Here is a 15838-nt window from a genome sequence, read left to right as displayed (position 1 = left end):
CTTGGTATGTGTTAGTGACCCGAGCTCATGTTTATTGGTATCTGATTTCCTGGGACTTTTACCTGCAGAATTCTGCACTTTGCTTCAGATTACTAATAAATCCCATGTTAAATCCTTTGTGACTCAACCAATCTGTGGAAAGCCTCATTATAACCATTCTTCTTTAATGATGACCAGTATTTCAGCATCCATCATCAGTGTACTACTCAATACAGTTAATAAGGACCATGCAGATTGAATGTGGTCAGTATGACATGGCAGCATCCAGTCCCAGCAATGCACAGTGACTAATGCTTCCAGAGAACATGAAATGTGTTACCTTAACAGTTTCCCTTCTTAATCATAGAAGTAGTCTGTCAAAGTGGGACATCAGTGAGTGAAATCCATTTTCTTGCCATTACATTGGTAAGTATGCTGTCATTTGTCAGTGTAAAATTTTACAAGTCTTTTATGTGTTCTAGAATTGACATCTAGCTACTATCTTTGCTCACTGGTTATAATTTCAAAAAAGTGTCTCACAGCTGTCAAAAATTTTACCCATTTTTAAAGTTTTATTACCTACTTTGATCAAAGACCTGGAAGATCTTCAGCTAATTGATTTTAAATGGTTGCATAAAAATTATCTTGATCACCCATGTGTTCAAAGCCTCTTTTCCTACAGTGAAAAACTAATAGATTTCAAAATACTCAAGAGTATCAACCACATATCCAGTTTATTTGTCCTCTGGCTAAAATTCTGAATGGAAAAATGTAAGGAAATTTGAAGCAGGCAGTGATTAGGAAGATACAAGTCAGAATCATTGCCAGTAGGGAAAGTGAAATATGTTTTTACCTGTTCCAAGGGAACTGCTTCTAAGCCAGCAGCTGGTCTGTCCCAAACAGTATCTCAATAGCATGTAATTACTTGATGCTAAAATTCACAGAGAGGAATGCAACTGGAGTAGCAAAGAAAAACGTTTGCCTCACTACTTCTCACCACAAAGAGTAGAGGCTACCAAAGTAAGGAATGCACTTGTCTGAAAATCACCAAACTCTCTCTGGAGCTCTTCAAACAACGAGAGGTTCCCATGGGAAGAGCTGAGCAGTAGAACACAGGGCAGAAGCAGTGAATCTGCTAATGAGACCACACATGAGCCTGCCTCTCCTGGGCTTCTGCTGAAACATAAAGGAGGCCATGATGCACAGCCTCAATTAAATGTTGCATTTTCCAGGTGTTCAAATTACTCTCAATTGCTTGATTGGGCAAATCCAGTTGCCTAAAAGCACTTGAAGTGTTTCACTGCAAACACAGTTCTCAGAGAACTATTGGGGCTTTGTTTAGCGATGCTTTCTGTCAATGTGTCTTCAATTATCTCATCAAAATCCTGTGGAAATCAACCTGATGCCACCGTGGGCTCCCCAGATATTGTCAGTGATTAATGCAGGGATGGAAGAGCAAACAACTTTGACAGGAGGGTAACTTGCAGGTGCCACCCTGGCTGATGGAGTCTGTAGCTCTGGGGTGGCCGTATCACACCATCCAAAGGATAATTTTTAAACCATTCCACACTGAATTCCCAGAGACCTGGCATGCTGCAGTGGAAGCTGTCAAAACTATTTTGTTGGACAGCTTCACTGCCAGCAGGTGATAGGAACCTTGCATTAATTCATGAGGAAACATGCAAGTTTTAAGTTTTAGTGAAAGTTCTGATGGCTTGTGTCATGCCCAATGTGGGTTGCCAGTTATAATTGCTGAACAGCCTGGGGTAGACACAGGGAGATTGGTTTGGAAGTCTGATACAGATGAAAGGTTGCTGCAGCAGCTGCTTGTCTTCAGCCAGGAAACACACAGCAGAAGGCTCCTGTTTAATCTACACAACGGCTTCATTTAATGTGCCTTTTGCTGTTGTTGCTGATAAGTTGCTTCCCTTCATAATCCACGTGGTGATTGTTTATTACTGTTCTCGCCAAATGCATCATATTCTACAAATTCAACACCTTCAGTGTAATCAGCTCTTCTGCTCAATTCTTGGTACCTTCTCTCTACATTTCTAGGCAAAATCTTTGGGTTTAAACCTACTTCAAAGAACTTTTCATTAAGGCAAGTGCAATGGGATTTTTTTAAAGATTAATGGTATTAATCTCTGGTAGCTGGACAAGTTCCAGTTTCACTTATTACATCTTTATACACAGAAATTCTCCCCAAAGTTCCAGTGGGTGAAAATGCTTCCTACCCTGAAGAATGTCACATCAGTGGATTTTGTTGTACTCCCTCAGAAATAGGTTTCACAGGCCCCTCTGGGATCTTTGCTAAGTGTGGTGCTGTGTAAAAACACAGAGTAATTCTGTTCAAATGTCCTGTTAAAACCTGGCTGACTCTGCCATTTGAGTGGGGTGGGCAGGCAGGGCAGGGGCTGTTGGTGGGTTTTTTTTTTTTTCTTGTTTTTTTTTTTTTTTTTCTTGTTTCTTTTTTTAACTAACCATTCAGGCAGGGAAACCTCTGAGCGATTTTACCTGATCAGTCACCCTCTGCAAGTGCCTTCAAGGTCATGTACAGCCATTGACCACACTCCTAAACATTGCCTCAGGTACCCAGCACAGAAGAGGTGATACTGTTCTGTGGACAGGATGCAGTAAAGAAAGACCTTTACTGCCACTCCTATTTTTGAAATTTTTTTTTCCTTATGTCTCATGCAAAGGGCTGAAAATGTAAATATCAGGAATAATTTGCTGAGCACCTCAGAGTAAAGAGACTATTCAGTAGGATCTTTGCATATCCTAATAACAAGAAGTTAGGTCCAAAATATAATTGCAACGTTTTTCTATTATTCTAATATATTGCTTTGCTGCCCTTTGGTAAGAAAACTGCTCTTTGAGAATAGATCTGGAAGTCCTTAGTTGGACAAGAAAGTCCCCAAGGCTGAAATTCCCCAGCCATCCCCAAGAACTTCTAAAAGCCAAAGTGCATTATTTGTCTCTGGTTCTTTGATGTGGAATAGGTACCCAAGGTTTGTTCTGGCAGTGGGTTTCCTACTCATCTATATTCTTACCAAGTCTATTCCTAGGACTGGTAACAAAAAGAAAAGGAAAATTCATGTTGAGAAATTAATAATCCGTAGCAGTAGAGTAGCATAACTAAAGTAATTAAAATTTTATAGGCAATGAAACTAGGATGCCTTATTAGTAAACTGCAAATGTCTTCCCTCTTTCTACCTCTCATTGACTGCAAGCTGCACATTTACAGTACTTGCTGCTGTTGCTCAGGGTTGGAGCATTTATATGTCAGCAAAAATAAAATAATAAAGGAGTGGTTGGCCAAGTCTCAATGAGAGTGGTTGAAGACTCATTCCACCAAGGGTTTATAAGTAACTTTGCTTTGCAGCACAATATTAAGGGTTTCAAATGTATTCTCTGTTGGACTGTAGGAATCACTTAAATTCAGATTTAAGTTAATATTTATATGTTTTGGGATGCATTTTTAAACAGTGTTTTCCTTCTAGCAGATGAAAAGGCCTTCTGTTGGAATACTTTTTTTTTAAATGTCTTTTAGGAAGGAAGACATTTCATGTTTCCAAAGCCTGGCCCACAAATCTGCTGTGTTGTCAGTGTAATGGTGGGTCTATATATGATTATGCTTGTCACAGCTATTCACTCTGGCTAGACAAGGCTTTGTAAATATAATTAATTTAACCTGTGCTTCAGAAATGAAGGTGGTCTGGCTTCTAATTTCCTGTAACTAATGCAAAGTAGGAATGTAAAGAAAACAGACCTCAAGGAACAAGCTTCAGTCTGGTTCTTTGTCCTATACCTGCTTTAAAGGATTTTTTTTTTTCAATTACAGAATAAGTATACATAAGTAGGCAAATTTTTTTAGGACTATAGAAAAGCCAAACCTTGCTTGTCTGGTTGATTGTCTAGCAAGCTTCCAATGGGTTTTGTGTCACTGTGCTGTGGGAGGCACTGAAAAGTGACAAGCAAGGGGTGTCATGTCCAGTATTATAATTGGTAGTGATTTGTTTCTCATGTCTCAGTCCTTGGTACTAAGTTTTGGTAGGTGATGTACTGCATTGCCTTTCCATGTGAGATCCATGGCCTGCAAGACCTAGAAGACTAAGAAATTCCTACCTGGACGAGACTTTCTGGCAGGTTAACTTACTGAATTTTGGGGAGGATCTGGAATTCATTTACTCTGAGCATCTTGAAAAGCATCGTAGAGGACATAAGTATGGCCATTTCTGAGGAATTGCTATGATTATTTCATAAAGAAATGGTGACGCTCTTCTGGAGTGTTAGAAAATTTTCCATAATGGAAAATACCTCCCCAAGTGGTTTTGGGGAAGTTCCAGTTAAGATACCATCACCTATAAAGAAGCCAGAGACGATTCTGTAACAAAATTTCAGTATAAAACCAACTGTGGTAAAAACCTGATACTGAGGTTTCACAGTGAACCAAAATCCAGGAAAAATGAGAGGATTCCATTAAATCTTGTGGGCCCTGTTCTTCAAAGCATTGCTGCTTTCTAAAGGACATAAAACCAGGCTGTAGGTATTTTTTCTGGGAGTGTAGAAGACAAGGCTCTGATGCTTATCAATACAATTTGTAGCATAATAAAGTTTTGGAGGATTATGGGATTAAGGGATTTTTATAACAAATTTAGGAATCTGATAATGAAACTTCACTTGTTTTAAAGGACAGTGTGGTAAAGGTTACCAGTGGCAGAATAACTGGAATCTATGTCAGAAATCTTTGACAGCAACAAGGTCAGCAATGAAGATTAAAAGTCATGCAAAGCTAGTACAGATCTTGTATTCTGGAAACTCAGTTTTCCTAATAATTGAAGGAAATGGCCAGGAAGCTGTTCTCTTAAAGAGGCTGAAAGAGCTCATAATCACTAAGTCTCCTAATCACTAATTACTGTGGAATACTAGGCACCCTGATATCTCTTAGAAAACAGGAAAATAGGTTTCCAAGTTTCCAAACCAAAGAAGGATACAAAACACTTTAAAGTAAAAAACGCGAATTACGTGTAGTGTAATAAAATTCCAGCCACATTAAGAGCCCAAAATGGAGAAATAGCAAAGGGAAGGATAATAATTTGTATTAAATCTAGGAAAGCAGAAGTCTGCTCTGTGTTTGGCTGTGTGAGTGAGGTTTTAGCTGCCATGGGAACCTGCTGTACTGCACAGGGTGGGAGGGAATAAGAAGGGAAAAGGAAGAAGAATTTTTAAAATTAATACTTTTTCTGTTTGTATAATCAAAGCCTACAGGGTAGCGGAAGACAGAATTTACAACCTCTCTCAGCTCAACAAACTACAGAGGGAGCTAGTCACGTTTACCCAAACTTAAAAAAAAAAGTTTCAGCAGCTATGACCTTGTGACAGGAAAAAATTCAGGGTGGGAATGAAGTCTTCAAATTTTTTCTTTCCTTTCCTTATGGCAAGGGACTTGACTGACTCTTCCACACAATTCCATCCTTCCCCTTAATGGATCTTTCCCCTGTTGTTTTTGTTGGGTTTTTTCCCATGTTGATAGGGACATTGCCCTGTGGATTTTGGGACCAGGGACTGGATAAGAAGTCTTTGTGAATCTCCTGTTCACCCTCCAGCCCGTCTTCTCTCACGCATTCCCCATTTTCTTTTTTTTTCTTTTCCTCCCCCAAGTCCATTCCCCCTTGAATTCTTCTGTTTCCTGGAATTAAGCAATTAATAAGATCAGAGATTTGGGTTTTTTTTTTCCTCTCCACAAAGCTTTGTCACGTGCCTCATCAAACTTACAGCAACTTGCAAAGAAAAATACCCCCTGGGAGCTATGTAGATGCTCTTCATGATTCCCATCGAGGGCACCCAGCCTCTCTGCTTTCTTGGTGTGCCCAGTGTCCTGGAATTGATAGGAGGGGACAGAGGAAGAAAAACCTGAGGAGGTGGGGGAGGAGGATGGGGGGCAGACAAACAGCAAACGCTCAGACAAAACAAGAGACAAAACAAGTTCCTCTACCCGTATTCTCTTCCTTTGTCTACCTCCAGTATAAGATGGACATCCACAGACAGGGTCATTTCTAAGAGGAGGTTTTCCCCTCCAGTTTTTCCCCCCTTCTAAGCTGGGACCAGTGCCTGCGTGTGCAAGTGTGGGTTTGCATAAGCAGTAGAGGAAGCTTACCTATGAAAACTGGTAGGCACCATCTCTGGGGATTCCTGCTTCCAGGTAAGATTTGGCTTTTCTTTTTCTCTTTGTTGCTTCACTTTTCTTAGAGGATGTCTTTTAGCTGGGCTCATGGGTGAACAGCCTTCTGTGTCCACCCAGTGCAGCTCCTGTGCCTGTGGGCTGCCACACAGCCAAGGCTAAGGAGGCTTACTGCAGGGTGGAGGAGTTTCCAGAGGGGGGAAGGATGTTTTCTCATTGCCTGCACTTTGGATGAGTGAAGGGGCACTTCTGGAGGTGTCTTAGCCTGCTGAATGCATGCTCAGGGGCAGGTCTGTGCCTGGAGCTGACCACCAGGCACAGGTCCACATGCCAGCCCTGGGGACGGTGAGTGCTATTGCCACCCAGGCTGTGTCACAGGTGAGCCACCGGGCGTGCTCTTGGTGGGATGGACAGCAGGGCCACCAGAGAGGGCTGCCACAGCCCAGGCAGCTGGAGGCAGGGATGGGAGGAGGGGTCTGAGCCTCAGCTGTGGGCTCAGAAGACAGTCGGGGACAAGGTGTGAGCATGGCCAGCAGCAGCTGTCCTTCAGGCAGGCTGTCACCCACCTGGGCTTGCCCAGTTGTTACAGCTGTGGTGCAGCACAGCTGGAGAGCTGCAGTGGATGGTCATAAACTCGTCAGAAGGTACAGGCACAGAGGGAGAGGCAGTGGGGTGGCCCTGTACATAAGGGAGGGTTTTGATTTTCCAGAGCTTAATGACAGCAACAACAGGGACAGCTGCTTGTGGGAAGGAGTCAGTGGAAAGGCCAGCAAGGCAGATGTCATGGTGGGAGTCCGCTAGAAATGCAGCACACAGAGAGGAAGTGGGGTCCAGGAGGTTTAATTATGGGGTCTTATTAGGTCTTTATTAGGAGGTTCCTGCTGTGTGGGGAAGAAAATTGCCTGGCACCGCTGGTGACAGAGCTGATAGGTGCAGGTGTCCCCCTGGACCTGTCTGTGAACTGAGAAGGACTGGAAAGTGATGTGGCATTTTCAGGCTGCCTAGGGCACTGTGATCATGAAAAAAAAAGATATTTAATCCTTGGAGAAGTAAGGAGGGGAGCTCAGCAAACTGGAACTTTGGACTTGTGGAGGGAAGACTTTGGCCTGTTCAGGGAAGTGGTGGACAGAGTTCCTTGGGAGGCAGTTCTGGGGGACGAAGGGGTCAAGGAGGGCTGGACACTATTCAAGAAAGAAATCTTAAAGGTGCAGGAGCAGGCCAATGGGGTCATGGTCTGTCAGGGCAATAGTGTGGCCAGCAGGACCAAGCACTGGTGAAGCCACACCTCAAATCCTGTGCTCAGTTCTGGCCCCTCTCTGCAAGGATATTGAGGTGTTGGAATGTGTCTAGAGATGGGCGATGGAGCTGGGGAAAGGTCTGGAGCACAAATCCTGTGAGAAGCACCTGAGGGAGATGGGGGTGTTTCCCATGGAGAAAAAGAAGCTCAGGGGAGACCTTATGGGTCTCTACAACTCCCTGAAAGGAAGCTGTAGTTAGGGAGGGTCAGCCTCTTCTCCTGAGTAACAAGCAGTAGGACAAGAAGGGAGATTCAGATTGCATATAAAAGGGTTGTCAAGCCCTGGAATGGGCTGCCCAGTGAAGTGCTTGAGTCACCATCCTTGGAGGTATTTAAAAAATGGGTGGATGTGTCACTCATGGACAGAGTTAAGTAGTGGACTCTCAGATGTTTAGTGCAGGGTCTACAGATGGACTCAATGATCTTAGGGGTCTTTTCCAACCTACACAATTCCATGATTCTGTGGTTACATTTTTCTGGCATTCCTGACATGTTTGGAAAGGAAATGCTTAGACATTCTTTGTCCTCATTTTCTATCTCACCAGAAAAATATCTCAGGTATGGTACTGATGCTCTGAGATACGTGGCTGCAGGTGGCTCTGAGAACTACCAACCTTCTTAAAGCCATGCCTCAAGAGCAGCTGGGGATATATAAAAACCTGAGAGCCTGCACAGATATCAGGCCTTCCTTGCACTCTTACAATTTGACAGCCAGGCAATAAATGTTAATAATTTTTGTACTGTCATAACATGAGCATGAGTGTTGTGGAAGCTCTGCTGTCCATTTGAGATTTGTTTCAGCTCAGTGGAACAGGGGCTTGCATGCTGCTGTCAAGCATCAGTTTATCACATTCCACCCCACACCACCACCAAAGTTTTTTGTGTTCTGACCAATCCTGCATGTGTGGTGCAATGGAGGATACCCTCTGCACCTTCTCTTGCTGGAAGTTGCTTTCCTCAGAGATAAGGACAATTCATTTAGCTGTGGTGCATATGTTTTCCAGGTTTTGGAGTTTTTTCATTCCAAAATTGCTGTAAATATGCAGAGCCTTTCAAACCTTACAGTAGAGGCTATGTGATGGCAGCATACCTCATGTGATTGTCATAAAAGGATTTATCTTCATGCAAGTGCTGTGAGGTACAAGCTGGTTTTCCCCATTGCACAGGTTCAAAAGTGGAGTTCAGGTTCAAAGGTGTGACTTTTTGTTCAGCAAGCACAAAAAAATTTCTTTTTTATTGCAAAAAAAATCTCTATACTCCTTAGTGTTGATAAAGAAATATACTAGAGTTCCTGTCAGGACAGTGTGCAATGCAGATATTTCTCTTATATGTAGTCATAGCTCTTATTTTAAATGATGGAGAGATCTTGGTGAAAATTTTGGTGCCACAAGTCATTTTGTCTTGTTCATATAAGAACAAAGCCTATGAGCAAATCTTAACATCTACTTTTGTTATTTTCACTTGTATTTCTGGTAAAACAGGTGCCTGTTTAAGAAGCCAAGAAAACACATGTATCCAGAGGTATAGACATATACATAAAACCATACATATTTTAACTTATGTAAGATGTTTCTTCAGGCAAACATGAGAGAACAGGAACTTTTTCTATTCGTATTTTCAGGCAGCAGTTCTGTAAAACATAGGACTGCCTAAAAGTGAACACAGAAGCTGATTTCATAAATATTTTCAGATCTGATTTAGAGATTGAAATTAAGAACAAAGTACTGCAGTATGTAACTAGAGATTTAAGAATTACTGATACCTTTTGTTTTCAAAGTGCAGTATTTAGTTTTTCTTTACTTCTTTGTATTTACCTGCAAAGAAGCAAACTCACATTTTCCCTGAAACAATTGACCACTGAGCCCTAAGACTGTATGTAAAATGGTAAAGGGAACTAAACCTCTTTATTCTTGTGTAACTCATTAGCTAACATCAGACGCTCAGAGGTAATGTTTCCATCTAAAACAATTCAAGTGCCTCATTAATGGGGATAGATTTCCTTTGATCTAATTACTTCTTGTCCCAGATCTATGGGAAATTCAGAGATCAGCGCTGAGAAATCTCTGCAGACCTGGCCACATCCAGAAACATGAATTTACATGTAGACTTCAGAAATGTCGTTTAAAATGATAATGAGCCTTGTTGGGTCATTGCCCTTTTAAAGTGTTCTCCATGTTTTCTGCTTTAGAGGCAGAGGACACCATCATGGAGATTTCATCAAAAGAAAATACTCACTTTTTCTCAAACAACACAGTCTTGCTCGTGGATCGATCTTCATTCAAATCCGAATCATCCTCATCCAAGGAAAAACAGTCGTGTTGTGGAGGTATAAAGGTAGAGTAAGAGCTTTTGAATATTCCAGTAGGGACTTAGAAAATTCTTCTTTTTATTTTTTATTATTTTTTTAATGAATGATCCTTTTTTAAGTTCTGATTATGTCATGATGAGTCAGTATGAAATTATTAGATACATTTCTAAGTCACAATAAAATCCTCTTGAGATCTGTATTTGCCTAATGTTTGGCAGTCATCAAATATAATTTGTTGGCTGAGGCTTGCATGCTGTAAGGTCTTCAAGACCCATCCTAAAAAGTCCCTCTGTCTTCTTTATTGCTCCACCTGAAATTGAGAACAGAGCACTTGCAGACAGGTCCCACAGGCAGCAGTCAGTACAGATTGTTTTTTTAAGAGAATAGCCATGGTAGTCTGCTGGGCTCTCCAAAGTAATATTGTGATTGTGTGGAGGTCTGTGTGTTGCTCAGTGCTTTGTTATTAAAGCATTATTGCAATGCTCCTCATTCAGAAGAGGTGACTTTGAAATGAAATTGCAGAGGTATTAGCACTGTATCTACACCTCTCTCACCCCCAATAAGTTTTTCCTGGAGTTGATGGGAGGTTCTGCTTTGAGCCTCAGGATGTGGCTGTGGCTGCCTGGTGGGAGCTGCACCTCGGAGGAGCAGTGCTCCCTGCTCGGGACACAGGGAGCACTGCCTGCTGCCTCTGCCTCATTTCCAGCATGCTGACAGCCTCTTGGGTGAGGTCTCAGAATCACCATGCAATGCTGAGAGGATTTGAGTTACAAGGAAAATTAGTTTCCGGCCTTGCCTCGTACTTTTCATGGTGCAGTCTTTATTTCTGTTATTTTGTGCCCTCACTCAAACACACATCTACTTTCAGGTATTAATCCAGCTCCCTGTACAGCCAGTGAAATGAGCAATACTTGTCCTGAAGTCTATAAAAAAAAAAATTCATTTTTTTTTAATGGAAGATGAGTTGTATTAAATCTATTTTGTACTATAATAGAATTCTAGCATTACTTCTCCATTTGCTACAATGATAATCCAATCCCCTCAGTGAATAAAACTTCAGTCACAGATTAGCCAGTCAGGAATCAGTTTATTGGCCCCAGAAATTGAAAAGCAGTATTATTTCATCTCAGTTCCTTTATCTTTATAGTTGTGTCTTCTGGGAACCCAAACTGATATAACTAATGTATTCCTGTAGGGGCTTAGAAAACCTCTCTCTTCTTTTGGTGAACTAATCCTTTTTGAGTTCTGATTAGGTTTTGCTAATGAAATTATTAAAGATATCTCTAAGTCATGAAGAAGTCTACTTCAGGTTTTGCCTAATGTGTTAAGAAAACAATATGCAGATAGAACAGGTTATTTTTACCAATTATCAACCTTCCTATGTCTTAAAATTGCCCTCATTAACCAGAAAGATGTGGTGAAATATCTGTTTACAAGCACTGTCAAACCAGAGAAGAATGTGAAATCATGTGTACCTTTCTGTCCCAGCCCTAAATCAGCAATGTCTTTCCATCACTTCACACCTGGGACAGTTGCAAACCCAGTAAAAAAATTGTGCCAAAGACATTCAGAAGCATTTCAAGTTGTAGTTTACCTATGACATTTTCCTGTAAAAAAAAAAAAAAAAAAAAAAAGTGCCCTCACAGTGCTATTTAAAATCCAAGGGAATAAACATACAGGAAATGTAAAATATTATGACAATATTAGTACTGGAGAGTCCTTTTGAGATGCTGCTGTGGGGAAAACAAAAAGACCCAGAGAGGGGTTGTACATGTTTATTTACCCACAATTGTTTCTGAAGGAGGGATAACCAGCCCTGGATAAAGTGACACAGAGATGTATTTGAACCTTAACACCAGAATTTGCATTCAGCACTGATGTTACTGCCACTGTGCCTTGTCAAATGAGGAGATTTGCACTGGAGGTGAGTACATTGCTCAGAGCACCTCCTTACTGGGAGTGAGATTCTCAGAGAGGACTGAGGAGCAGCACAAGGTTCTAGACTCCTATTCAAATAAAACCTCAACGTGTCTCTTAACTTCTGGGACCGGGTTTTACAGAAGGCATCAGTTTTTTTTATTCATTTTGAGTCAGCACCACCTGTATATGAAGGTAGAAAGCAAAATTGTGGTTTTCATGACCAATTGCACTGTGTGGAGTATCTGTAGCACATAAACTCCACTGGGCTGCATTCAGTGAGGGCAAATTTTGGCAACAGATCTGCAGGAACTGAGCTCCCTCTGAAGGACCCTGCACTCCCATCACATGCACTTTGAACCAGCCCTCATCTTCCAGATTAATTCTGTGGGAAAAGGGGCTCATTCTGTACCTTTCAAGTACATACCAAAGCACTGTGAAGGGAGGGGAAGTTTAATTTCCAAAGCTCACTCCTGATTCAGAAGAAATTGCTAAAACAGGTGCGGTGATAGCTAAGAGAAAACTGTCTCTGCAAAACAAAAGGAGGGGAGAAGGTGCAAAATGCATGGTGCACTCTGAGGAAAATGTATGTATTAGAGACTGCAGGGGATCTTGTAGAGAGTTGTCTGGCAGGTCAGTGTTAATCTCACAGAAATGTAACTAATATATTTTAAAATGTTCAAAAACTCACCTCCCCACCCAGACACACTTAGCATTTACCCATATGGTTTGTGTGTAAGATACTCCCTCCTGGGAAAATCACAGGTTTCTGTCTTTCAACAGAGCAGTAGCTTTGGCATCTACCTGAAATTAGCAATGGTTGAGAGTCAATTCAGTTTTTATCCATACTGCTCGTAAGAGATGAACAAATCAGTAATCTAGCATTTAATAAAAAGTAGGACAAATATTGATTTGGCTATTTGGCAAAAGAAGAGGTGGGAATGCAGAACCTGATTAAAAATAATTCATATATCTTCTGTACTGCCTGATTTTAATCACTGTCTTCTTTTTCACAGATATTTCTTGGTGCATTGTCTTTTGTTTATTTTGCTAAAGCACTGTCAGGAAGTTATCTAAAAAGTACTATCACTCAAATAGAAAGAAGATTTGACATCCCTTCCTCTTTGGTTGGTGTTATTGATGGAAGTTTTGAAATTGGTATGTGCTATAGAAACACATTTTATTTTCAGGGAAAAAAGAGTGATGCAGTTTGTTCTGAAGAATGATTGCATGAATCTCCCTGAAACTTAAAACTGAGCAAGATTCGCCTAGTAAAAATAAGTGGGATTATCAGTATGATTATGTTCAATAGGCTAAGGTTGCTAATACAGGCAATTCAGAATAGACATTAAAAAATTGTAATTTGATAAGCAAAGCATGTGGCTGATTCATACTAATAGACATTTCCAGTGTGGAATGAGAATTTGCCTGCATGGATTTCTGCAGGCAGAAATCCACCTCCCCCACAAGTGTTTGCCCTTTGTGATCTATTAAGCAGCAGGAGGACAAACCTCTCACTGTAATCCACATTTCCTGTCCTGTCCCTCTCCTTCCCCTTCACACTAAGGTTTCCAGCATGTCATTGCCTCTTACAATTTCAGATCACTGAATTTATCTCATGGGTGTTCAGTGGACTGTGGTACTCACAGGAATGAAATCTAAGCCTAAGTGTGTAAAACTCAGCTTGATTCCTCCTTTTTTTTCTTTCTTTCTTTTCTGGTTATTTGCTCTCTTCAGCTGGCACAGGCTTTCTCCTCTTTTCCAGCTGTTTATCCAAAGGTTCATGGTTTCCCTGTCACAGAAGGCATTGGGCTCCTGTGGAATGCCTGGAAAGGAGGAGAAAGTCCATCCCCATCAGCCCTGTCTCCCTGAAATCAGTGCCTGTACTGTATCTTGTGAATTGTTATTTTAGGGGATCTCTTATCAACAAGCAGTAAAACTCAGTTTTCCTTTTGCACTCTCAAAGGGAACCTCCTAATCATAATTCTAGTGAGCTACTTTGGAGCAAAGCTTCACAGGCCAAGAATAATTGGAGCAGGCTGCTTAATTATGTCAGCTGGAACATTCCTAATTGCAATGCCCCAGTTCTTCATGGGAAGGTAAGTGCAAAGTTATCCCTGTTTTCCAGCTGGGCTGTGCACACTGAATGGCAGCTCCCTACAACAGTTAGGCATTGATTATGATGATAGAAATAGGCATATGGGGATGTGGTTAGTTAATTTAATTTTTTTTTTTTTGTGAAAAGATTTATTACTGTAGAGCAAATAATTTAACGTGTATATCTTTTCAGTTGTAATCAGCTTTTTTCTTATTAGTCTCCAATCTTGATTGGCCACACCTGGATGTGGTTTAGGAATTGTTGAAGTGTCAGTATAGGAGTGATGACTAAACTCAGGAAAACACTCTCAGTATGAGCCAGAGGATACACCAGTGTCTGATAATCTCTTAGTCTAAATTCATGTATCATAGTAGAGCAAAGTGCCTGTTAAACTGAAATTAATCACTGACCCAAAAAGAACCAATGGGACAATTTTCATGTACAGCTGCAGTACAAATAGAGCTCTGTTTATCCCCTGTAAACTACCACTGGCAATGGATTCAGATGGATGCAGAAGAAAATTGCATTTAACTGCTTTAGGTCTGTCTGATAGTTACAGATCTGATTGCATTTCTCATCAGTACTTATGAAGAAATACAACTTTGTTTTCCAAACAGATACAGTTATGAAAGATTCCCTTCCACCATCAATTCCACTGTCAGCCTCTCTCCATGTCTGCAGGATAAAGGCCAAACTCCACTCTCAGCCTTGGAGAAATCTCAAGCGAAAATAAATGCAGGTGAGAATTATCTCTGTTAAATCTTGGGGTTCATAGTGCTTGCTGTCATTAATGTTTCCCAAATCTTTCTGTCAGGAGATCTCAGTTTTGATTAGAAGGAAGTGAAAGAGTTTTCTAAAAAGGGATGTGGTGGCAAATGTATAAACCCAGCAAAATTGAAATATCTTTGAAGCAGCTCATGCTAAAAATTTGCCTACCTTAACCTGTTTCACACTTTTCCTACTGTTTCCCCCACAAGAGAAGTATTTTAGAAGCCCTGAGCTTTCAGTGTCAAACTGCTACTGCAAACATATTGTTACTGTCTCTTGTTAATGCACACAGGGTGTGAAAAAGAAGCAGGCTCTTCCATGTGGATTTATGTTTTACTTGGAAACCTTCTGCGTGGAATAGGTGAAACCCCTATCCAGCCCCTGGGAATTGCATACATCGATGATTATGCTGTCAAAGAGAATGCTGCCTTATATATTGGTAAAATAAATATAATTTATTTTTCCTAATGGATTTCTCCCCAGAGGAAACTGAGTCATTCTGAGTAATGGAATGAATATTATTGAATGAACTTGCCCTGATTGTTTTGTTTGCATAATTTCCAATATTAAAGTTTATTTAACAGTCATGTATACTCAAGGGACCAAGTTCCCATTTAATTATACCAGCACAGTTCCATTATCTTAATTTGGTGAAAGAATTTGGTCTTGGGTTCCTGCTGTTACCCTAATCTTCCTAATTCTTCTGGATGGGGACTGCTGAGCCTCTGTGCACATTCAGTTATCTGGAAATTGATAAAAACAGGCACTCTTTTAAGCACTTAAAATAGAATTTTAGTGGGCACTCCAAATATTCCCTCCAGATTCATGAAGGATTATAAACAATAGTACTGAAACTTTAGGAAGTTGGGATCACTGTTTTCTTGTGTTCATTGTCCGATGGCTCCACATTAAACTGAAATATTACCAAAAAGACCTATCTCATCAGCACCTGCTCTTGACAAGTTTCCAGCCAGGCAAAAACTCAGATTCTCTCTGTAAAAGATTCAATCTTCCCAGATTTCCAAGTGATTTTTTCAAATTCAAAATATTCAGGAAGTTTTGCTGAGGGTATATTGAAACATATTAACAGTGGAAACCAAAGCAAAGTGATTCCTCAGCCTGTTCAGGGTCTGCCTCGACTAAAAGTGATGAGTTAACTTTAAAACAATTGCATTTGCTCCCCAGTTACTTTAATCTTGTCAGCTAAAGCATTTCTAGCAATTGTAGATTGATGCTGTTATTGAGTTCAGGCCATTCAGCTTGCTGACATTTTTACCTCCAGGCTGAATG

General features: G+C 40.8%; 1 protein-coding gene across 2 annotated transcripts in view; it reads left to right on the top strand.

Annotated features, from left to right (window-relative positions):
• The first annotated feature begins 118 nt into the window (after nt 1-118).
• The window catches only part of SLCO1C1 (solute carrier organic anion transporter family member 1C1), a 29609-nt gene continuing 13889 nt past the window's right edge, over nt 119-15838 (top strand). The window contains exons 1-6 of one of the 2 annotated variants that reach the window (XM_085569556.1): nt 119-6181; nt 9646-9791; nt 12699-12840; nt 13649-13781; nt 14398-14519; nt 14841-14987. In XM_085569556.1, the coding sequence (XP_085425682.1) occupies nt 6139-6181; nt 9646-9791; nt 12699-12840; nt 13649-13781; nt 14398-14519; nt 14841-14987 (733 nt within the window). In that variant the 5' untranslated portion in view covers nt 119-6138. Of the gene's footprint in view, nt 6182-9645; nt 9792-12698; nt 12841-13648; nt 13782-13802; nt 14321-14397; nt 14520-14840; nt 14988-15838 lie in introns of those variants that run through there. The other variant, XM_085569557.1, reaches the window with a different exon arrangement.

Source organism: Lonchura striata, chromosome 1A, assembly GCF_050655825.1.
Source record: "Lonchura striata isolate lonStrDom1 chromosome 1A, ASM5065582v1, whole genome shotgun sequence".
NCBI lineage: Eukaryota > Metazoa > Chordata > Aves > Passeriformes > Estrildidae > Lonchura > Lonchura striata.
The sequence above is the reverse complement of the archived record's forward strand: the minus strand, read 5'-3'. Positions and strand labels throughout refer to the sequence as shown.